At 44.2% G+C, this 24809-nt stretch overlaps 1 protein-coding gene and 1 long non-coding RNA gene across 5 annotated transcripts in view; one reads left to right on the plus strand and one right to left on the minus strand.

Annotated features, from left to right (window-relative positions):
* The window catches only part of LOC308512863, a 25348-nt gene extending 13867 nt beyond the window's left edge, over positions 1-11481 (minus strand). The window contains exons 1-3 of one of the 2 annotated variants that reach the window (XR_013995489.1): positions 11318-11481; positions 10655-10737; positions 3426-3489 (exon numbers count right to left, since the gene is read on the minus strand). This is a non-coding gene — a long non-coding RNA (uncharacterized lncRNA). The remainder of the gene's footprint in view (positions 1-3425; positions 3490-10654; positions 10738-11317) is intronic. The other variant, XR_013995488.1, reaches the window with a different exon arrangement.
* The window catches only part of CSRP2 (cysteine and glycine rich protein 2), a 21361-nt gene continuing 7570 nt past the window's right edge, over positions 11019-24809 (plus strand). The window contains exons 1-2 of one of the 3 annotated variants that reach the window (XM_081082543.1): positions 11019-11140; positions 22523-22635. In XM_081082543.1, coding sequence (XP_080938669.1) covers positions 22524-22635 — 112 coding nt within the window. In that variant the 5' untranslated portion in view covers positions 11019-11140; position 22523. Of the gene's footprint in view, positions 11141-11437; positions 11668-19982; positions 20043-22522; positions 22636-24809 lie in introns of those variants that run through there. The other 2 variants (XM_081082542.1, XM_081082541.1) reach the window with 2 other exon arrangements.

A 24809-nucleotide genomic window follows, 5' to 3' on the forward strand; every position in this document is an offset into this window, starting at 1 on the left:
CTGCCAGAGGAATGTCTGATTGCCATCTTAGGCCCAATCCCCCAGGGAGCAGGCCTAAGCCAGCAAGTGGTCACCCCCGAGGGGTCCCAGACTGCGAGAGGGCACAGGCCGGGCTGAGGGATCCCCTACCCCCGAGTGCACAAATTTTTGTGCTCCGGGCCTCTAGTCCTATATAATAAAAGGGTAATATGCAAATTGACCCTAACAGCAGAACGACTGCTGGACCAGTCACTATGAGGTGCACTGACCACCTCTTGGTTCCTTTCCCTGGCTGGCAGGCTCCAATCACCTGATGGCCACCCACAGCGGGGGCGGGGCCAGTGAGCAGGTGGGAACAGTGGACCTCTCTATCCCTTCTCCCACTGTCAGGCACTGATCACCCAATGGCGAACGGGGAACAGAGATGTGGGTGGCAGTGGGGGGGCGGGACTGGCTGCAGGCAGCTGGGGAAGATGGCCCTGATCACAGGCCATGCCTAGGGACTGTACCCACACATGGATTTCGTGCACCAGGCCTCTAGTATATAATAAAAGCCTAATATGCTAAGTCTCCGGTCATCCAGTTGTTTGTTCAACCAATCAAAGTGTAATATGCCAATGATATGCTAAGGCCGCTCAACAACTCACTATGACGTGCACTGATCACCAGGGGGCAGACACTCCAACCAGTAAGTTAGCTTGTTGCTAGGGTGCGGCCCATCAGGACTGAGCGAGACAGGCTGGACACGCCCTGGAACCCTCCCGTGGTCCCTCCTTGGCTGGCCAACTCCCACATCCCTCCCCAGCCCTGATGGTGCACTGGTGGGGTCCCTCAGCCTGGCCTGCACCCTCTCACAATCTGGACTGAGGGCACCCCCGCCAACCCTGACTGTACAAATTTCATGCACTGGGCCTCTAGTTAGTGAATAAGCATCTCAACTCCTTTGCTCCTTGGATGGAGTAAGTCTGAGGTTGTATCCATACCATTTCCCTGTTTTCCCATGTTGTAGCCATATCATTTCCCTGTTTTCCCATGTTAGCTCCCTTTACCCACAGTGATGCCTGGCTTGACAATGCATCTTCTGTTGCTCACCTTCTCTTATCTGCTTTACTTTCCCACTCACCTTCCTTACTACACCTTCTAAAGAAAATTCCCTGTTCCTTACATCCTTGTATCAGGATCTGCTCCCCATCTGGGCTTCTGTGTTCCCACATTATGCTCTTTATTGCAGGACTTTGGCTCTTGAAACTAAACTATAAAGTCTTTGAGAACAGAAATCTCTTTAAATGCTGCATCCCCCAATGCCTAACAAAGTACCTTGCATGTAGCAGGTGCCTTTACAAATCTAGATTAACTATATTAATCAAACTGAGGATTTTTATAACAAACGTGTGTGTGCTACAGAAATATAACACATAATCAGTTCACAGCATTCTCTGGGGCACGAAATAAATCAAATTATTTAAGCAATGTTTTTATGAATCATAATTATTGATTTAGAAATATCATAAGCTGTGCCAAGTTCAAAATGAGTCTTCAAGTTTAAGCAACAGATTGAATATATTTTAACACTTTATACTTGAAAAAAATTCAGCACCCAATGAGGGAATTAGAGGGGACAAGTTTGAATTGAGTCCATATTTCTTAACATAGCATTCAAAGACCCATCTGGTCTAGCCCTCACCTCTTTTTCCAAGTTTAACTTTCATTCTGTTCTGTTGCTGTCTATATAGTTATATGATCTTAATGCAAATGACTTGTAATTCAAATTTATCTTTTCTTGTTAACAAAAACTACATAATATCACAGATATCACATCATAAGAAAAATTATCGTTTTAAAATAGACAATGGACGATGAAGAGGAAAAAACCAATTCCTTCAGATAATAATGTTTCTTCAGACCCCACTTGTCTTCCCTGTCATTATTATATTGCCTATGAGTCTTCAGTAAGAAATTCATTCAAATTTCTAGACATTTGTAACACAGTCTGAACTGGAATAATGATTTACATGCCCTTTAAATTTATTTCCAAGGTCTAATTCTGTAGTCTGTATCTTGAAGACAGATATCTACAAGACACACATCTGGATGTCATGTGCAATCCTAGAAACATAAACAAGCCTCATTCTTTTAAGAAATTATATAGGTAATACTCATTGATGGTAGAAATACAGAGAAACAAAAAGAATATAATTATACTTCTGATCAAAACAAACTACTAGCATTTTAGTGTATACCCTTTCTGACTTTTTTGTATAGTACTTTACATACATACATAAAAGGGCTCATGGTGTGAATACATTGCCACCCGGCCACCCCTTTGCACTCAGCAATGTAACCCAATGTGGCAGCCACTGCACAGGGGCTCACTTAACAACCACTCATTCTTCTGACAGGTTTCTGCCCCTCAGAGGCTAGAAAGTTAAACATTCCCAGACTCCCTTGCAGCTTGGGTTCTACATGTAACTGCATTTCCACCAAGTCTTGGTGGAAGATACATTCTCTGATTTAGAAGGCATATGAGTAACATGAGGTGATAGCCATGGTCAGGGACAGCAGCTCTTCTGGTAGCTGAAGTAGAAAGTCCTCTCTTTGGCTCTAGCATAACAGATGTTGAGGGGCAGCCCTGGGCAGCAGTGGGGTCGCCTGTAAAACATGCCATTCTGGGGTTAGACATATTGATCCTGGCTCTATAGCATTGTTGACTTCCCTGCTCCCCTCAGAAATTGAGTTATCTGCAACCAAGAACACCGAGAAATACACATGAACACCTTCCCATGTCAAAAGGTACATGACTATAACATCAAATAATTTCAGATCTAAAGGGGACCTTACTGATCAGCAGGACTTAAGAAAATTGAACTCAAAGAAGTTAAATAACTCACCTGTTTCTTCAGATTGGACAGTGGTGGAGGCAAGAGCACATGCAAGTCTCCTCATTCTCACTCTGTGCCCCAGTGAGGAAATGGGACAAAAATGGCTGCACCCCAAATTAAACTTTGGTGGTTTTGTATTGCATAATGTGATCACCCACATCAGGCAGGCTTTTGGCCAAAGAGGATAGTCAGAGTGTGATGCTTTCTCAATGTGTTTGCTTCTCCATTTCTAACCCCCCATCCCCAACACAGGCCCCATCCCAGACCTGCTCCCCTGGCTGGATATGAGCTGGGCTTATTCACGGTGCCACTTCTTGTGGTGGGCTTCACTCCAGTCAGTTATAGTCTGGAACATCTCCTCAGACTGCAAAGGTTCAAGTTTGGTTTGCCTGGCTGACTGAAGATTTGCTCCCAAGGCACTAACATCTTTAGGGCCATCAAGCAAAGGTATCTTTTTGTTCTTCAAATATGACAGCAAAGAGCGTGATTGAAAAGCCCCATTCAGTAATGAAAAAGAGTGTGAGGTTTGGATCCAGACTGGATCTGAGTCCCAGTTCTGCTACTTACTTAGCTCTGTGGCTGTGATACAAGTTACTCAATTTCCATGAGTCTTGCTTTACTCATCTGTAAACTGGGGAAAAAAATAATGACCTTACAAGGCTGTTGTTCAAACCAGAAAAAAAATGTATTATTATAATATCTGACATGCAAGGAACATTCAATAAATAGTTATTGTTATTAGGTTGCAATATATGCTGTTGGCTTGACGAATAGCCAATGGTGTGTACTTTGGCTCTTCTCCATTTATAATTTTACTAGTGGCCCTGTGCACGAACTTGTGCACATTGAAAGGAAATTAATTAGAAGAAATATTTTAATATTGCTATTCACCCTTTCTCTATAATAGAAGTGTCAACCAAATTCATGATCAACAATGACAGATCAAAACATATGTGTGCAGCCCTAGCCGGTTTGGCTCACTGGATAGAGCATCGGCCTGGGGACTGAAGGGTCCCAGGTTCGATTCCGGTCAAGGGCATGTACCTTGGTTGCGGGCACATCCCCAGTGGGGGGTGTGCAGGAGGCAGCTGATCGATGTTTCTCTCTCCTCGATGTTTCTGGCTCTCTGTCCCTCTCCCTTCCTCTCTGTAAAAAATCAATAAAATATATTTAAAAAAAAACACATATGTGTGCAATTGGCACCAGCTAGAGCATTATATGTATCGTACATGTGTGAGTCAACATAGCCTTTTAGATATATAGAATAAACTTGCTTAATTAGACCTGCTTTCTGATTTAGCTAAACTTTTCCAGCCCAGTGAAGCACCCTAACTTCTCTTCCAGGTAACTGTCAGCAACAGAGCAGTAAATATCAACATGAAGCAGATTATTATGGTAGATCATGCAGGGAGAACAAAGAGTAAAATATCTAACTGCAGCAGTGTTTGACTATATTCTGCACAGTAAGAAAACCTGAAGTCATTTTCAAGGTCCACCATTTCTTCTTTTCAATCGGGTCAAGTTTCTAAGCTTTCTAAATCTCTGTTTTCCGGCTAATGAAAAGAAAACAGGATTCCACCAAGTCTCCTATCTGCCTACTCCAGGACTTTTGTGAGGATCAAATGAGATGAGGCATAGGAAAATGCTTCACAGATACTTGGTTAAAGTGTAAAATGTTTCCACCTGGCTATAAAGCAAGTCATGTTCCTGGGCTGAAGAAACTCCAAGAAGGACAGTCGCTAGGGAGAGGAAGCTGGACATTGCTATGTGACGTCATTACCCTGTGCCCACAGCAACTGGTTCAGGGATGAGCTGGGCTGTGGGCCACATTTTGCACCATGGGGTTTCGGCAGCGTTTGCTGCAATTTGGTGGGGTGTCGCTCTGGGGTGGTGGCAGTGCCTGTGTCCCACTTGGGAGAAGCTGAGTGTTGCTTTGTGGGCGCCAGGTCTGCAGTGCTGTTTATTGTTAAATGGCCTGTCGCTAGGGAGAGGAAGCCGGGTGTTGCTACATGACGTCATTACCCAGTGCCCACAGCCACCATTTCCGGGCTGAGCTGGGCTGTAGGCCATGGGGTCTCAGCAGCGCTGGCTGCGATTCGTTGGAGTGTCGCTCCGGGGTGGTGGTGGGGCCTGTGTCCCACTTGGGGGAAGCCAAGTTTTGCTGTGTGGGCACCAGGTCCACGGTGCTGTTTCTCTGTAAATGGCCAGGGCACGTCACGGCAGCTCCTGCGTTGAGCATCTGCCCCCTGGTGGTCAGTGCGCATCATAGGGACTGGTTGGATGGACTCTTAGCATATTAGCCTCTTATATAGACAGTTGCATTTGGTCAGGACAGTAAGATCTCTCCAGGGTAGTCCAATGGCCTTTCACAAAGGACTCAATGTTACAGTAAAGAAACATGTGCAAAGAAGCAGCTGGCTTCTCAACCTGTGGGTTGTGATCATCAGAAAACACATATAGCGTATCAGATATTTACATTACGATTCATAACAGTAGCAAAATTACAGTTATGAAGTAGCAACGAAAATAATTTTATGGTTGGGGGTCACCACAACATGAGGAGCTGTATTAAAGGGTTGGGGCATTAGGAAGGTTGAGAACCACTGACTCAGATGGTTTTGCAAGTCCATGCAAATATATATGCTTAAGCTCATACACAGCCATTAACAGGTCAGTGGAGTTTGGTTTGGCTGTAGCACTCCAAGTCTCCTATTGAACACAGGAATGAATAAATCAAAAGCTTGAATCTTTTAACACATGACAGTATTTAAGAATTAGGAATGGGGATTAGGTATTCCCACAGTCTTTTTGGAACAGTGTTACATCAATAGTGTTTAAAGTAAAACCTAAGTAAGCTGTCCTTATAAACATATAAATATAGAATTTATAAGAGCTATTATTTTTCCTTAAAATATTAACCTTTTTTCTATAGCTCAACACTTTTCTTATGAGGTGAAAGCTGCAGAAAATGACAGTTTTTATTTTCTTTTACAAGAAAAGGTTCATTTTACAAATGGATTTAATTCCATATGTGAGGATTACACAAAAATCCTGGCAGGCATATGCCCATAAATAATTAAGTGCCTATCAATTATATCATTGTACATTGTTTCCAAAATCCTGTTAACCTTTCTTACATCATTTCCCAGAGAAGCATTATATATATGATGTTTTAAGTGGAAATTCTTATGAGGTTTTCTCTGGAGCTTTGTTCAACCTAAATGCTAATATTTAAACCACCAATTAGACTATTTCCTACTTAGTCTTTTTCTAAGTAGGGAAATGATCAAAATTGTTTGATAAGCCCTATTGCAAACTCTAAAATTTTTCTTGAAATTTAGTGGAGAAATATACATTTATTTCTCTATAATCTGTAGCCAGAAAAAAATTCTATGTAAAAATTAGAATATGTATATTTTATTTTCTTGGAAGTGTCTGGTGTTTACTATTACAAGTGAGATAATAAAAATTATGTAATATATCCTATAGTATGCTCTGTTTTTCATATTAGTTTTTAGGGAGAAGAACTAAGTTTTCTAGTAGTTATGGCTTTAAGAAGTTATTCCCATTACTCATTAGAGCAGTATCTTAAGACAGAAGTTAACACTGATGTGAAACTTCAGAAGTGTAAGAAAATTCCATCCTGTGCATGTACACACAATCGTATATTTATTTAACATTGCTCCATAACCAAAAGGTCAAGTAGGGTAAGGACTGAAAATGGCAATTGGTTTGGTAACTAGAAGCTTTCGGATGTCCACAGTGAGAGGCTCAATAGTCAGCCAGAACTGGAATCATTTCAAGGCTATAGACTCTCTTTCCCAGCTCACTCTTGTTTTTGTTGGCAGGAGGCTTCAATTCCCCTGGGGCTAGAGACCTGTTTCTCACCATGTGGCCCTCCACAGGCTACTTGAGTGTCCTTCTGACATGGCAGCTGGCTTCCCCAGAGCAAGTGATCCAAGAGAAAGAGAGGGAGACACACACACACACACACACATACACACACACCCCGAGTGGGGGCAGTGGGTGGGAAGAAGAATGAGGAGGCAATCATAATGGTTTTTACTTAGTCTTAGAATCATACACTTTATTTTCTAGAAGTGAGTCACTAAATCCAGCACATACTCAGGGAAGAAGAATTAAAGTCCATTTGATGAAGGGAGGGGAATCAAAGAATTTGTGGACATAGTTTTAAACCACCATAGTCAGTTAGGAATCTTAACTACAGGAAACAGAAAATCCATCTCAAAACAACAATGGGTACTCATTTGCTTTGAAATGAAAAGATCCTGTAGGTAGATAAACTTCCCGAGGAGTCTGTTCAGAGCTCTGGATCCATTTCTCTGTCTCATCATCCGCCGGCTGGCTTCCTACCAGCAAAAATGGCTATAGCAACCCCAGGCCTCATATATGCACACAGCACCTTCCAGAGCAGGTGAGTGTCGTTCTGTCTTTGCACCCAACAGAGTTCAGAGATTCACACTGATTGGATGAGCTCAGGTCATACGACATGGCCCTAATCCAAACCAGGGGTTGGGAGACTTGGTTGGTTCCAGTGCTCTACTCTTGAAACAGAGTTGTGGGGGCACTTCCCGACCCCACAGGGACCCCAAACAAAAACCTGGGCCTCTGGTAAAAGAGGAATGGATGCTGAAGAGGCAACTTATGAATATCTATTACAAAAGTCAACAAAGTTTTTGTCAGTTTTTGTTTGTTTGTTTTTGAATATTGGGAAGACAGCATTTTTGTAATCTGAAAGGAAGGAAGCAGTAGAAACAGAGGAATTGAAAAGTAAGGGAATATAATTAAGAATGCTGAAGAAATAGATCCAAAAGCACAGAGTGGATATTCTTGGTAAGGAGTTGAAGAACTACCGGTTCCTCTGAGCCCAGCTACAGCATATGTAAACAAGGGACAGAATATGTGTGCTTAGAGGCAATGTGGGAGGCTGAGGAAATGTTGGCTGGTGGTTGAGGATGTGAATGAAGAAGGGAGAAAAGTGAATAAGGTCATTTAAGGGGTTGAGGTAAGATAGATGTAGTAGACTGTCTTGGAGGTTACAGTTGTTTTCATACCAGTAAAGGTAGAAAAACTCTGCAGCAAGAGGAAAACATAAGTGGAGCTAGAAAAAGTAGAAAGCTGTAGCAGAAGAAAACATAAATAAGGCTATAGCAGAAGATAGCACTAAAGGAAATAGTAATCATTGGAGGAAGAAATGTTATGAATAATGAAATTTATAAGAAAGTGGGAGTTTAAAGCAAGTTTTTTTAAAAGCAACTATGACAAATGTCTACAATAATAAAATACTCTAATCTACCTTTCAAATTTTAAGTAAGAAAATGCATCACAGAGTATTAGAGTTGAATATGAGTAATTTTTAATTCCCACCGCTGCTGCTAAATCTTGGCCAAGAAATAAGATGGAATTGCTGCTTGTGTGTTTTTTATTATAAATTGTGTAGATTAGCTAAGTGAGAGTTTATTTTTTCCTTTATTTAACATGTACTAAAAAATTCCTCTCCTCCATAGCCTAGCTGGCTTCTAGGAAGGAATCTTTGCCCTAAAATAAAATAAAGAGGCCCTTTGTTTATATTCACACTCATCTGGTTCAGGGTTTTGTTAAGGAAAAGTAGCATGAAGTAAAAATATTTTAAGAATCTGAACTTGGAGCACAAAGTCATGAAGAAAGGCATCCTTGGTTCACCTTGCCTTAGGTCTGAAGGAGATGTTACAAGTATAATGGCATTTCTTGGAAAAAAGAAACATCCTGCTGGACACATTTGACCTTCAATTTTGCCTTTTGTAAGGTTGAAAGAGTCAACAGACCAGGACTACATGGAATTACTAAGGGCTTATTCTTGTCCATGAGGGCAAATTTCTCCAACTAGCTCTCCCCCAGGCACACAATTTACTTTCTATAGAAGGCTCTTAATTGTTTTTGGAAAACGCTTACTACATTCTTACTACCAAAATCTCAGCAGCCACATAAGATGAATGCTCAGCAAAACACTTTCTGTTTCTTTCTCAAGGCAGAAAAGGACATCAAGATATCCTTACAAAACAACAACCACATAGTGAGTATTTACCATGTGCCAGGTAAATGCTTTGCATTTTACAGACATTATCTGATTTAATTCTCCTAGTATGTGTTGTATAATCATTTTATAGATAAAGAAACATGTGCAAAGAAGTCAAGTATTTCCCTGGCCGGTATGGTTCAGTTGGTGGGAGCATCGTCCCGCACACCAAAGGGTCGTGGGTTCGATTACCAGTCAGCACACAAACCCAGGATCACGGTTCAATCCCCAGTAAGGGGAGGCAACAGATTGATGTTTCTCTCTCACATTGATTTTTTTCTCTCTCTTCCCCTCTCCCTTCCTCTCTCTCTAAAATCAACTTTTTTAAAGAAAGTCAAGTATTAGGCTAAGCTCACAGAGCTAGTAGGTGGCAGAGTTGTATGCTGAAACCATGTCTGTTTAATTACAAAGCCCACACTTTTTCTTTTGCACCACTGTCTAAATAAACAGAAAGAATTTCTTAGAGAGTCGACAGTTTAAAAAATGTTTAAAGGGAAATAAAATACTTTAAACACGTTGATACTTAAACACAAATACAGTTATTTAAAACCAAATGTTGTGCATTATCTCCACACTTACTATAAAATATCCTAAGACAAATATATATATATGCGGATAGCAGAAATACTTTCAGATTAGAAGCAAGCCCAACTTCAAATGACAGGATGTGGCGATGGAATTCAGGGACAACAAGAGCCTGTCAGAAAGCTATGGGTCAGGTCTTGGAGGCATCAAAAAGAACCCAAGGGTAGGCAGTGAAATTCACCGATACAGTTTCATTCGGTAGAAATACTACATAAACCTATGCCAGAAAAATAAGTACTTGTAAGCAGCAAAGCTAATGTGGATTCTAAAGGACAAGCCTTTCATGTCAGTCCCATAGGTCAGGTCACTTTTGCACGAGCTGATATCATGAAAATTCGGATTGCCCATATTTAGAAGAGCTCATGAAAGGGCGAGGGCTATGCCCTCTATCTTGCCCTGGATCCTCCATGTTGGGGCAGAGGCAGAGGAGTGCCTTCTTCCCGGAGGTCCAGGCCCCTGCTGGCCACGCCCGGGAACAAGACCCAACTTGGCGCCTGGCCAATTGGAGGGCCTACAGTCAGCTCCCCTCCCCTCACTATTAAAGCCCTGATTTTCTCCTGAGTAGCACTCGGTTTCCGGTCACTGCGTCGACTGGAGGCCCGGGTCGGGTTAGCTAACTCAATAAAGGACCTTCTGCTTTTGCATCGGACTGGCTCCCTGGCGTGGTTTCTTGGGGATCTTGAATTCTGGGCATAACATTTACAGCAGGCAGGAATATGTCCAGACTCCTGCCACGATATCAGGAGATGTCAATCACCACTGTGTTTTTGCACAGTGCTCGGTAGACAGAGAATAAGGCTGCTATGATAATGAATTTATCCTGGATTGGCCCCAGCACATGAAATAAAACAATATTATTCTAAACCTGCTCTGCACTTTGTCATGCAGATACATAGCGGGGCAGTGGTTCTGAAACCAAGGCCTTCTGCCCCCTCCCAAGGGGGCATTTGGCACATCTCCTATGAGCTACAATGGGAAGGAAAGGGTGCTATTGGCAGCTAGTGGGTGGAGGCACAAAGCATAGAGCAGCCCCCACAACAAAGAATTACCCCCCAACGTCAACAGTGTGGAGGTTGACAAGCTCTGAGCTGGAGGAGGCTACTGCGTTTGTGGCCTGAGGGATGTTTTGACTCACCGCCTTTTTTGAGCCGCCCACTGCCCCAAACATCAGCCAGCTCTCAGGGATCATCGCACCCGACACTGAGGTCATCAGTACGCCTGGAATGGGAACCAGAGAGAGCCCGGCATTTTCCTTGTTCTTTTCATTTTTAAAACAACAAATCATCCTGTAGCTCATGGAATTGGTTCCCTCGGTTGTCCCTGGCATCCCTGGACTTCCCTGAAACCAACACGCCTAAACCGAGGTCCCTTGGAGCACCCCCTTCCCGGCGGGGTTTAGGTTACTTCCCCCGGCAGCTGGCAGCCCGTGTAGCTGTGTCCTCGTGGTGGGAAAAGCAACGCACTTGGGGGATGAGGCGTTTTCCTAACGTCAGGTATTTAGTCTAGAGGAGGCGTTCTGCTCTTGAAGAACAGGAAGGCTGCGGATTCCCAGAAGCTGGGAAGCAAACCAGAGAGCAGCGGTCCACCGGGGCAGTTAACCACGGGGCGTTTACTTATGAGGGTAAGGCAGGGAGGAGGGTGGCGGGAAGCCCCATCGGGCCGATTTCTGCCGCTGGAGCCTCCCCGACCAGGGACCGGTCCCTCCTGCAGGAAGGACGCGCACCCGGCGGGAAGGGGACGTGGCGGGCGGCGGGACCGTCCCGCGCCGGAGGAAGGCTCCTTTCCCAACTCCATTTACCCCTAGAAACTGTGGGTCTGATGCGGGCAGAGGGGCACGGCCGGCGGGAGCGGCCCCGGAGCGCGGGAAGCAGCAGGAAGAGGCGGGATTCCTGCCTTTTGTTTCTCGGTCCTAAAGCCCAGAGTCCCGCGGCGCAGACGCCCCACCTCCCGCCCGACGCCCTCAGCGCTCCCTGCCGCGGGTCCAGGAACCGAGCGAGGGGCGGGGCGCAGTGGGCGGGCGGGGCTCCCGAGGCCACGCCCACCAGGGGGTCTTTTAAAGGTGCCGCACTCGCGCGGCTCCTCTGCGCACTCCCTCCGACTGCGCTGCCCCAGCTCTGCCCGCGGTGCGTGGTCCAGCCTCTAACTCGAGTGAGTAGCGGCGGTGGGGGCGCCTCCGCTGACCTTGGGGGCGGGGGGTTCCCACAGCCTCCCCGGGTCCTCAGCCCGCCGTGTGGGAACCCACCCCGTCTCCTATGACATCCCTACCGCGGTCCCCATTTAGACCCCAGCCATCCACCTCACCCCTGCTCCTCCGTCCTCCCCACCCTCATACCTCTCCCCTCGCTGGCGCCCCGGCTCTGCCCTGGGATCCCGGGCCCGCGGGGCAGATACATACCAGTGCATGACCCCCATATCAGCGTGCCCCGGCCGGTTTTCTGGGAGAGGCGGGCTGGAGAGTTTCTCGTGGTTGCTAATCCGCCTGTTAGTCGCCCGGGGCCCCTCCTCCGCGGCCGGTTCCCCCTCCGCGGGTCTCCCCTGCCCGGAGCGTGGGGCGCGCTTCTCGGGGGGGTGGGGGGGGGGGTCCGGAGCCTGGGGGGTGAGGCGAGGGATCCCACAGCCCGCGCACCCGGAGTCCTCCCCTTGCTGCGGCTCGGACCCCCGGCCTCCCATTGTTCGGTGGTCTCTGCCCACTAAGCACGGATCCTTAAACCGTGGAAGGAACAGCCGTGAAACGTCTATGGAAAACTCCCTGCTTTTTCCGGAACTTTCTACCATTCGGGTACAAATAGGAGACTAAGAATGCTCGGTTGAGAAATTCTGCAACAGGTCCTGAAAAATCACATCCTGGGTTTCAGAGCTCCACGTAGGCAGCCCCAGGGCGTCTCCGAAGTCCGGAGACGCCCACCTCGACCCTCACCCAAGCTAGGACGTTTGTTGACGATGTGTGTTTAAATGGTTACCCAAAATGTTCGACCTGTTTTACTTGCAGTCTGCAGACCAGGTCCATTTTCATTCTAGAATTGTTTTTTATTTGGGGTAACTTTCTATACTCGGATAGTAAGAATGAAGTTTTTAACTTTTCTAATCAACCTGTTTTAAAGCTCTATCTATATAAAGAGCTCAAATAGAACTATCTTGAAGTTGGCTATAATCTGCCTCACATTTTTCAGGAAAGAGATGGGCAGTATTCTAAAAGGGCGGATGTCACAAAGTTTCAAAACTGCTTATCAAACTATAACCAATTTCAAGGCCTCCGTGGTCTCTCCCCACTTTCTTCTTGGTCATTGCACCTTGCAGGTGATTGCCACTGATCAGTATTTCTCAAGGTTCTTCCTACTCTGGATGCTCGTTTCTTTTGCTCCTTCTAAGGGAAGTTAGGTAGAGACAGGATTTGCATCCCATGAGAGCTTGAAACACACAGTGCATACTCGGGTGCCTTAAACACCCTTTGACCAGAGCCACTGTTGATTTATTGAACTAATAAAGGAATTAGTAAGTTACAATTGTGGTGAACAAAGATTTAGCTGGACTCAAGCAGTCGATGCATTAGCAGATTTTATCTATGGTTTCTGTCAAAAGTTTTTAATGTTTTTCACTAAATGTATTCAACAAATATTGGTTGTTACTGATATCTGCTAAATATTGCGCCGAAAGCAGTACTCAGTGGAGCTCTGTCCCGATTAAATTGCCAAAAACAGCACAGTGAGAAGAGCAGGGCTGAAGCCAGTTGGGCCCAAATTCATATCTCAGCTCCAGCACCCATTGGCTTGATGACCTTGGGCAAGTTCTCTGACCTCAGTTACTTTATCTTGTAAAACAGGTATAACATCGCATACCTTGCAGGGTTGTCTTAAGGCCTATACACAGCCCAGCCCAGCCTGGGGCGGTTTCCTGTAACTAGACCCTGTTCTACACGTTGTTGAGTCTGTGGGGAAAAGACTGTTAGTGAAGGCCTCTTCCAGGAGAGCTGACTCAGACGTGAACACTAACCCTAGGCCTTGCCCAGAGTCCAGCTCTTTCGCCTCCCTTTGCAGACATTCACAGGTTTCCTGCCATCATTTCCTGGTGTGGTATTTGCATGGTCTCCCTCCCTTAATTACCTTAATTGCCAAGGATGGTGCTACGTGTTTATTTTGTTTTGTTGTTATTAACCCTCACCCAAGGTTATTTTTCCATTGATTTTTAAAGAGAGAGGAAAGGAGGGGGAGAGAGAGACACACACACATCAATTGTTTGCTTGCCAAATGTGCCTGACCGACCAGGGTCTGGAATTGAACCTGCAACCCAGGTATATGCTCTTGGTCAGGAATCAAACCTAAGACCCTTTGGTGCACTGGCTGACGCTCTAACCATTAAGCAACACTGGCCAGGGTTACCTAACTGTTTCTGTGCATGACTTTTCTGGCAACCTAGTGAAGCCTCTGGACTCCTTCTCAAAATGTGAAGTGCGTAAAATAAAGTACATGGTACCAAGTTCACTGAACCCCAGAAGTTCAAGGACTCTGTGACCCCAGGTTCATAACCCTAACTTAGGGAGTTTTCTCAAACTGGATTGTGGAGGAGCTGGACACGATTTCTGATTGTTAAACATGTTAAGTTTTAGTGGAAGTCATAGAGGAAGAACCAACAGAAGTATATTGTGAATCATTTGCAAAGGATATTCGGTTCCTTGCTTTTTTGCTTACCACCTCAAACTGTACTACCTCAACAGTACTACCAATTTTCCTTGACTCATAAGAAGAGGACACATACCATGTAATACGTTAGGGCTAGTTCACTACAGGCAAGAAGGTTTCTTGGCAGCTTCTCTCCCAGAAGAAAAGGGTGAGGAGAATTGAATCCTCATCCAGCACATAGCAGTACAGGAAATACCCAATTTAAAAAGAACCTACGCCAGAGCCATGGAAGTCGGTACTATATTTGTGAGGCTAGTAGTGGTTTAGTTTTAGAGAAACCTCTAAACATCTAAACATTCATTTGAAGCTTATTGGTATTAATTTTTAGGTTGAATTGGTCATTTTGTTTTGGTTTCACTGTTATAAGCCACTTCATATCTCTATACCTCAGCTTCCCCACCTATAAAAAGGGGTTAAGGATAATGCCTACCTCTGTTATGGGGATTAAGTTACTATAAGTAAACTACTTAGCATAAGTAAAGCATATAGTAAGCTTTATAGAAGTAAATTAAAAGTGAATAATTATAATATTTTAACCTCTTATGTGCAGGCAGTATTCTGAGTACCTTACATATATTGTTTAATCTCAGAACTGCCTTGTGATATAAATAAGCATTACCTCCATTTTTGAAATGAGAAAACTAGCAGATCAAATAACCAACCTAATCTAAGATACTTTGGCAGGTAAACAGTAATCTTGACATATAAATCTTGGTCTGACTCCATCATGTGTAAATCATTCAAACATTAATTTGTTTGAATAACTCAATATATTGTAGTTAGCATGCTTGCGAATTGCTATGGCAGATGTTGGAGGCCAGGGTGACGGAGTTTATAGCATAGTTGCGTTCTAATACAGTATGTGATTTGGCAGGTAGTCAAAGGATTTTTCTGTCAAGGATTTTTCTATACTCCCAAGTTGAAGATGTAAATGGTAACAGGCTATAGAATCAGTAATTAATGGTGAGGAGGAAGACTGGGGGGAGAAGAAGGTCTTCGTGTGAGCAAGTAATTTGGTACCGCAGGAGTGATCACTCTCAGGTGATTTAGCGATCTCAACCCTTAAAATCAGATATGGGAGTTTTGGGGACAGCTTGAAGTCCTGGAGTCAGACGAGTGGATTGAGTCTGGATTTGCTTCTTTGGGGGTCAGTGACCTCAGCAAGTCACAGAATGACTGAGCTTTTTGTAGCCATATTTGGGCCCAGCAGTACTCCTTAAGGCAGTGGTTCTCAACCTTCTGGCCCTTTAAATACAGTTCCTCATGTTGTGACCCAACCATAAAATTATTTTCGTTGCTACTTCATAACTGTAATGTTGCTACTGTTATGAATCGTAATGTAAGTATCTGACATGCAGGATGGTTTTAGGCGACCCCTGTGAAAGGGTCGTTCGACCGCCAAAGGGGTCGCGACCCACAGGTTGAGAACCGCTGCCTTAAGGAAAAGAAAATCATCGTATATGGAGTACAGGCTCTTTGCCAGGCACTTCACCCATGTTATGAACTTCAGAATCTTCCTCATCATCGTTCCAGGAACCCACTTTCAGTAGATCCAGGAGCTAAAACCGTGTTTGCCATCCATCCCTGTGTAAGCAGACCACGCTGGCTTCCCAGAGCCCTTTCTGCACACCTCTGTGTCATTGGTTATGTTGTCTTGCTATTATTTGTGTACATATTTCTACCACCACAGTCATACTCCCTAAGAAACAGGCACACTTCCTGATAACCTTTATCCTCAACCCTAACCCAGGGTATGGCTTATAAAAGATTGAATGAATGCATTTATATGAGAGTTTCCAAAACAGCAAAGCATTGCACAGTGTTTATTAGCTGCCCCTACCCTACAATTACTTGAGATACAGAAATGAAGTTAAGGAGTTAGCCAGATGAGGGAGGGAGGTAAGTCAGTTGCCCTGATGGAAGGGATTAGGGGTATAAGGAGGAATGGGAGACATAAGATGGGTAGAGGAAGATGAGTATTGACAACAAAGGTTGAAAATTGCTAAAGGTTGATGACAAAGGTTACCAATAATTGAGTGCTTACTCTAAGCATTTTCTCAGCTCATTCTCTTAACAACTCTATAAGAAAGGTACTGTTATCCTCATTTTACATATGAGGGAAGAGAGACTGTATTGACTCCCTAATCCAGTGATGGCGAACCTATGACACGCGTGTCAGAGGTGACACGGGAACTCATTTTTTTGGTTGATTTTTCTTTGTTAAATGGCATTTAAATATATAAAATAAATATCAAAAATATAAGTCTTTGTTTTACTATGGTTGCAAATATCAAAAAATTTCTATATGTGACACGGCACCAGAGTTAAGTTAGGGTTTTTCAAAATGCTGGCACGCCGAGCTCAAAAGGTTCGCCATCACTGCCCTAATCCGGGCTTTTAATTCACCCTGAGGCTGAGATGACTTAAAGCCAGCTTGAGGATTTGGCTTTGGTGGAAGGAGTCAAATGAAACATGGAGCCAATTGCTGAGGCACAAGGAGTCTACCCTTGGTTCATGGTATCTACTTAGATAAGGGAAGTAGACTGAGCAGGTGATTTGGGGAGCAGAAGAAACAGTTTTTAGAATGGACACTGAGTAAAGCTTCATGTCCAATTACTGACAGCTCATAAACGCTGGCCTTGTTAAAAATCATTGTAATTGGGGACAATGCGATTAACTTACGTATTCTTTAGCAAAGTGACCCCTCTGGGTGTGGCTCAGGATGAAATTGGTTTATAATAACTTCGCCCTTTCGGGAAATTGGGTTATAACCATGTTCTAGTGTAGCAACAAGGCTGCGCATATGGTGAGTGATATAATGTGAAAGCTTCTGGAAGCATTTAGAATCTGGGTGTATTGATGGACTCACTCCAAACCTTTGGTATCAGAACAAAAATCCAAACCTTTGCTTTCAGAACGAATAACAAACTTCAGGTGGCGACATGGAGGCTCGAAATTCATGGATTCAAGTCATTCAGATTCTAAAATAGGACAGCAAATGCCACAGGTGGTATGAGGGATTCACGTGCTCATTTTGTGGCTCTTGTTGGTTATCGAGAGTGAGGTAATTTTACCACGAGGTGACTCAGTGTTAGACTATAGTAATTTTCTTCTGGGGGCAGGTCTTTGTAATTTTGGGTGGTGTCTCAGACTGGGGAGAAGCAGCAAACAGAAATTGTAAGTAGTTGTTCGGATGCAAACAAGCTTTTTAATCTAACACAGTGTATACATTCTAGTGCTGAAATACTTTCAGACATTGGAAACCAAAAACAAGACTGAGAAACAGAATACGCCCGATTGGCCTACTTGTGTGAGATGTGTGTGAAGTGGGATTTTATGTCTCCTCTTACCATTCTGTAAATTAATACATAGGCCTGGAGGCATGCTGCCCAGATTGCTCAGTGCACATGCAGTCTGCTGTGATTAATGTCAGCTGTTGTGGAGTTGGACAGCCAAATGCACGTGTGAAAAACAAGCCTCGAGTGGTTTTTTTTACATGTGTAGCAATGCCAAAGAGTGACAGGAATGGAAGATCATCACACTTCCCCTGCCAGATGCAGGAAATGCCCGTAGGAGCACACCCTGAAGTGTAAATTGGGACTTTGTTTCTTAGATGGTCACCCTAAGTCAGCGGTTCTCAATCTGTGGGTTGTGACCCCTTTGGGGGTCGAACGACCCTTTCACAGGGGTCGCCTAAGACCATCGGAAAACACATATATAATCACATATTGTTTTTGTGATTAATCACTATCTTTAATTATGTTCAATTTGTAACAATGAAATTGGGGGTCACCACAACATGAGGAACTGTGTTAAAGGGTCACGGCATTAGGAAGGTTGAGAACCACTGCAAGTGAAACCATTGCTATACTTGAAATGCATTTCATCGTCCCAGGAAAAGGTTTGTGAGTGACTAAATGCTAAGTTTTTCTTTACCTTGTTTGTGGCTCTGAGCTTGGCTCTGTGTGCCGGTCCGTGGGTTTCCTACTGCAGTGCTGACCGCAGGGTGGACAGGATGGACGCCCCGTCCAGCACGCTCACAGTTCCTGGATGTCTGCCAAGGCATTTGTTTACCATGTTTTGTCTTCAGTGTCTGCAGAGGTAGAGAGCTACCTTTCCCTCTTTTACAGATAAAAAACGTAATTATGCTATAGATAAGCCCAAGGTTGCACAACTGTTACAATAATGAACTTAACCCTAGTCTGTCTAAACCAACTTCCCCTCATCCCTCTTTATTTTCCTTCCTTCCATGGTGAAAATTTCAGACATACAAAGTAGAGAATATAAGGAATACCCAACTATCCACTATCTAGCTTAAAAAATAAAACAAATTCTGAGAATGCTTAAAAAAAAATGTGTGTGTTTTTAATTGATTTTAGAGCATGAGGAAGGGAGAAGGGGAGATAGAAACATTGATCAACTGTGTCCTGCACACGCCCTGCTGGGGCGTGAGCCTGCAACTTGGGCATGTGCTCTGACCAGGAATTTAACCGACAATTTCTTGGTGCATGGGATGATGTTCAACTGAGCCACAACAGCCAGGCCTGAGGATGCTCTTCCTAACATCATTTGCCAGGACCACAGAGGTTTATTCAGAAATAATTAGGAAAGCTTTTAAAAAGTTAATGACTTGAAATTTTTACATAAATTCCAAAAATGTGACAAAGAGAAGTAGGGCAGTACTCCTTTTGCTTTGAGAAGGATAAGATCTAATTGGGAATCATACCGACAGGTTGAAAAAGGAAGGATTCTTTAAAACAATAGAAATGAAATATTTTTATATATGTTAAGTACGCGGGTAGGTGGGCTGGGGAATTACAGAGATGTGGTCCCCACCCCCGAGGGGAAGAAATAACAGTAAGTTGAATGTTGGAGAACTTTGATGGCTATTTCCTGGAAAGATGACACATACCCATTTGGCTATTATGGATGTATAATAGAAGTAAGACTTGATTTGTAAGAAGTGAAATTCAGTAACCCTGAATTACATAAATAAAGGGAAGATATTCTCCCAAGCTGCTCTTTAATAGAGAAATATAAAAAAAGTAATGAGTTAGGTTTTTAAAAATGCATTTTAAATGTTATTCAGAAACAACTCAGGATAGTGTGAGTCTTGATAGAAATCTGGCTTCCTATTGGTGATTTCTCCAAAGAAGATGTGTGTGAATGTGGAAGATGGCAGGCTGATATTAGTATCCTATAAAAGAAGCCTAATATGCTAAGTGTCCAGTCGTCCATTCAACCAATCAAAGCATAATATGCTAATGATATGTTAAGGCCACTCAACCACTCTATGATGTGCACTGACCACCAGGGGGCAGAGAGTTGACCAGTTGCTATGATGTGCACTGACCACCAGGGGGCAAACACTCAGACTGGTAGGTTAGCTTGCTGCTGGGGTCCTATTGATCAGGACTGAGTGAGATGGGCCAGACACGCCCTGGAGCCCTCTCACAATCTCTCCCTGGCTGGCCAATCTTCCACGTCCCTCCCCAGCCCCGATCATGCACTGGTGGGGTCCCTCAGCCTGGCCTGCACCCTTTCGCAATCCAGGACCCCTCGGGGGACGTTGGAGAGCTGTTTTTGGCCTGATCCCACAGGCCAGGCCAAGAGACCCTACTGGTGCACAAATTCGTTTACTGGGCCTCTAGTACTTTATATGGTGAGAAATTCATAGACAATAACAAATATTTTAAAAGCCAGCTGGGCTACTAATTCTTGAGACCCAATTTTAAGTAATTGTATGTCATTACCTGTAAGCCTGGATTTGGTTTCTGGTTTCCTCAGGAACCCTGAAGGTACTCTCTAGCAGATGTCTGTTGCATCCTTGAACGTTCCAGAACACAGGTAACTTTGGAGCCGTGGGGCAAAGTCAACATCACTAACTGCACTCTACACTCAAGCAGTGCCGGCTGCTGGAGCCAAGGCCGTGGGTCAGGTTGTACAGCCCAGCTCAGGTTTCACTGTGCATTTGAACAATGGAGCACCTGTCTCCAGGGAAGGGAAGGAGCAATTTAGGCAACTACTAAGGGAAAGCTTGCAAATATGCTGTTGTTGCTAGATATTGATCCTGTGTGGATACCTTCACAGTAGCCTGGTAACACACTGTGGGCCCTTGGAATTAACTTTGTTCCTGCCTGAATAAGGGAATAGGCTTTTTTGCAAGTTGAGACCAATAGTTTAGTGATAATTAGTCATATCAGTCAGGTGTGTGTGTGTGTGTGTGTGTGTGTGTGTGTGTGTGTGTGTAGGTGTGTGTTATTATTGTTTGTTACAAGGAACAGGAGCTCTGTGTCCAAGTGACTTAAAAAGAGAGTTTATTGGCTCACATACAGAGTACACGATAAGATGAGGCATGGCTGAAAAGTGTCTACATCTAGTCTCCCCATCTCTGTTTTCCTCTGAGCTGGCGTATTTTCTTATAGTGGCTAGACTGCTGCTAGAAACTCCATCCCTACATTCACACAGTTCTAAACCAGAGCTCAGATTTAACTTTCATTGAATTGGCTTGGGTCGTGTACTCATTCCTAAACCCATCACTGTGGCGGGAGGGAGAATGCAGTGGCCTGGCTGCCATCATGACTGAGTCACTGCCCGGGGGTTAGGGCAGAGTCCACACTGTTTCAGCCAGTGCTTCTCAAACATCTGTGGCCAAGGACCTCTTTTTGTTTTGCTTTAATTTCGAAGTACCGATTGATTCTCTGACTCTACGCTGTTCAACAAGATGAATTCACTGATCATACTTCCGACCGTTGTGGTATGACATCGTATAAAAGTTTAGAAATGCTTACCTGAATTTTGTCTTGAATTGGTCACAAGCATGGCGGACCATCACCGGGAGAACACATTGAAATAGTACTTCTCTAAACCACACGGACCAAGAATGAGATATTTGCTTCTCTGAAGAGACTCTAGGGAAGTATTATCAGAAGAGAGACAGAGAGTGGATGCTGTGGGCCAGAAAGATGCCCAACACAGTGTGATTCAGGAGCAATCTTTCCTTTGGAAAGGCCTCCTGGTGTTCAGGAAGTTGCTGGGTTCCGGATTGTCCTGATGCTTAGGGCGGGAATTTGCCACTCTCCTGTTCATTGTAAGGACTGAAGATTCCTCCGTCTTTGGCTCAGCGGCCCCCCTTTCCCTTCTCTCCCCAGCCAGGTTAGAGTGAGGAGAGGGGTCCAGCTTTCTTAACCAGCTGTTCCCTAGAGAAGCAAGCTGCTCCTCGGAGGAGACTTACCAGGCAGGGACTATGAACACCACTCACAGAAGGGAAGTCTGAAAATGATGGGGAAAAGGAATTCTTTCCCTGTTTCGAGGTCCCACCTCCGGGCAGGGCAGATGAAAGTTGCAGGACAACTGTCTGTAGTGGTGAGGGCACTTGGGTCCGATGGCCATTCAGAAGTACGCATTTACCCTGCATCCAGGCAGACCAGTCCATTGAGGAGGAGATTGGACACGTTGGCCCTCCATCAGACAGGGTAGCCGAGGACTTAAACTTCTAGCTCTGCCACCCCATGGGGCCACCTTGCTCAGGGGTTATTCTGTGTCACTCAACAAACAGTTCATTCTGCCGGGAAGGGAACTCGTAGCATGTTCTCTATGGACTGACCGTCCCATCCAAGAGGGAACCTTCACTGTTGGCTGGATTAGAGGACTCTGGAATTAGGGAGCATAGAAACTTACACCGTAGCCATCTGGAGGGGTGTTTGTTGTGATTAAAGCAAGGCTCTGTGCTCGAAATCATGCTTGTCACAGACACACTATTTATGCTACAGTCTCACATAACTTTAGCAGACAAATGCAAAATGTGTTCTTCCTCCCTGGAAAGTTCCTCCCTAGAAAGTGTTCCATAGCTTGTGCATGTCAACTGTTAAGAATTTGGTGGGGTTACAAAGAATTAAACCTGTAGTAAAACACTCCACCCAAGTGCAAGTTCCTCCGCTGTTTTCTAAGCCGCTCATTGTGACTGGGCGTGTGTGTGTGTGTGTGTGTGTGTGTGTGTGTGTGTGTGTGTTTCGGGGGTGGGGGCGGAGGGGAGCGCTTTCACTCCTGTGCATTCCAGTGCCAGTTTGTTTTGTGCCCGGCGACCTGCGCTGTTCTATTGAATGCGGGTCCTTTGTCCTGTAGGGAAAAAACTTGCACGTGACAAGCCAGCGTTTTCTGATGAAAGACCTGTAACTTGGGAGAGGAGAGGAGGTGACTTTGGAGGAACGCTGGCCTCCTCAAGATGTGTTTAGAGCGGTCCATGAAGGAAGGAAATCTGCACATGCTCTAACAGCCCCCCAGCGAGCTTGGGGGTGGGGACATTCTAATGCATCTTCATTCCTCAGGATGCCGGTCTGGGGGTGTGGCAACAAGTGCGGGGCCTGCGGGAGGACCGTGTACCACGCGGAGGAGGTGCAATGCGATGGGCGGAGCTTCCACCGCTGCTGCTTTCTGTGCAGTAAGTACCCCCCGGGCCCCGCCGGGACAGGCTTCTGTGTACGAAGCTTCGATTTACGTATTTAATGAACAAACTGGTTCTGGAAAAGATTTTGCCTGCCTGTTCTCCTAGACACTGTAAGTGCTCAGCCCAGCCGCAAGGACGGCAGGTGACCCAAGGCCTTGGGCTTCCTGAGTCCTCATGGCTCTGAGCCTCCCTCTGGCCTTGACTGTCATTTGTTGTCACAGCTGCCTCCCCGTTCCCATTCCCCGAGAGTTCAGTGTGGGTTAGTCGGGCACCCGACAGACACAGTGCCTGGCGCTGTGCATGGAGCTCGGCTGGCTCCCCATCCACCCCAGCCTTCTCTTCCTGCCTGTGCTCCTTCTCTTTGAAACCAGCCAGCTTGTTTCTCACCACACTGTTGAAATTCAAATGTCAAGAGCAAGCATGTCAAACTCAAAGGCTAACACAGGCCAAATAAACCAGGTTTAAGTTTATGTGGGCCACAAAAAAACCCCAAAAGCTTCAATTGTCATAGAAACGTAGGTTTATTTCTATAGAGACATGCTGAATACAAAGAGCTGAAATAAATGAGTAATCGTTAACATAAAATAATAGAACATTTTAATCAAAATTAATCTTTTTTCTTGAACATTAAATTACCAGACACTGAATAACTGCACAAATTAATAAGCGTAACGCAAATAAACCTATTTTTCTTGTTCTCTGAAAGTGAAATATTTCCTGTTGCGCACACCCAACAAGTCAGTCCAAGGCTAATGACGTGGCCATCAGCTGCTAAAATATTCACTGCCAGTATTAGTGGGGAGAAATGGTACGCCTGCATGTAAGGTGCATAAGGGAGATGAATGCAACACGATTATAGTAATCAGTCATTAGTGAGCATTGTAATTCGTTATTAATAATTATGTATAACAGGATATTATAAAAATTAAGCTACGAGATTTTTATTAAAACATTTCTTACATACCGTTACATTGGCTGGGCCGCAAAAACGTTCGTTGTGGGCCCCGAGTTTGACCTGCTTGCTCTGGAAGCTCAAATTCTGTCTTCTCTGGTAGTGAATACTGTTATTTCTAGTCATTGATACCCTACAGTTGAGGGAAAGGAACTTGGAATATGGAAATACCACAGAGGCAGGTTGGAAATATTGTTTAAGATGGGAAATGGTCAGTGTCTGATGTAGGCAGGAAATAAAACAACACTAGCCTATATGCTCAAAAGGGAGTAAAAGCTGATAATGAGAGAAACAGTCAGATAAGCTCCCTCTTCCAAGCGCATTTCCTCCAGGTCTTCAGTTTTAAACAGGAGAGTAGTTGCATCAAAAGCTCTTCATTAGTCATCTTCTGATGTAAATCATTGTCTTTAATGAAGGATTTGTTATGTGGGGAACCCACCTTTACATGCAGTTATTTGCTTTGTCTGTAGTACTGTACAGTGACTATTACTGTTGGAAACTACAAACGTTAAAAATAAATTTGGTTACACTGAGAAATAATCTTCAGAGGAGACTTCTCAAGTTTTAGTTGTCCTTTTCCTTCTCGGCACCAGCATTCAAGGTGCCTGGGACTTTTTATAGTATAACTGCTCCGTAGAGAACTAGACACGGACAACACAACACGGTCACAAAGAATAAAAATACAACATATGAAGGTTTGTTATGTACGCCTCCATGATAACTACCATTTCTCAGGTTTGGTTTAACTTAGAAGTTACTCTTTCTTTTTTTTTGGAGGAATCTATTTTTCAGCAGGTTTGTAGTCAAAAGAATATGTGAACACAAACGCAAATACTTTAGAAATTGCTCTTAGTTTCATCTAGGTTGAGCCATGATGTTTACACCATAATGAAGTCGGTGTTTATGAAATGTCAGGTATTTTACTGGTTATTTTTACTACTCCTTCCTAATATTTGCCTCTGCTCACGACAGCCTTTTAAGGAAATAATTAAAGTAGAATAAGGGTGAGGACTGGGAGGAGAGGAGTTATGGAGTAAATTTTTCATATACTTACTTGCTTTGGTTAAATAGATTGTTTTTGTGTTGTTTGTTTTTTTAATATATATATATATATATATATATATATATATATATGTATGTATATATTTTAGAGAGAGAGGAAGGGAGAGGGAGAGAAACATCAATGTGAGAGCAATGTTTGATTGCCTGCCTAGTG

Source organism: Myotis nattereri (assembly GCF_964212035.1).
Source record: "Myotis nattereri genome assembly, chromosome: 2".
In the NCBI taxonomy this organism is placed as follows: domain Eukaryota; kingdom Metazoa; phylum Chordata; class Mammalia; order Chiroptera; family Vespertilionidae; genus Myotis; species Myotis nattereri.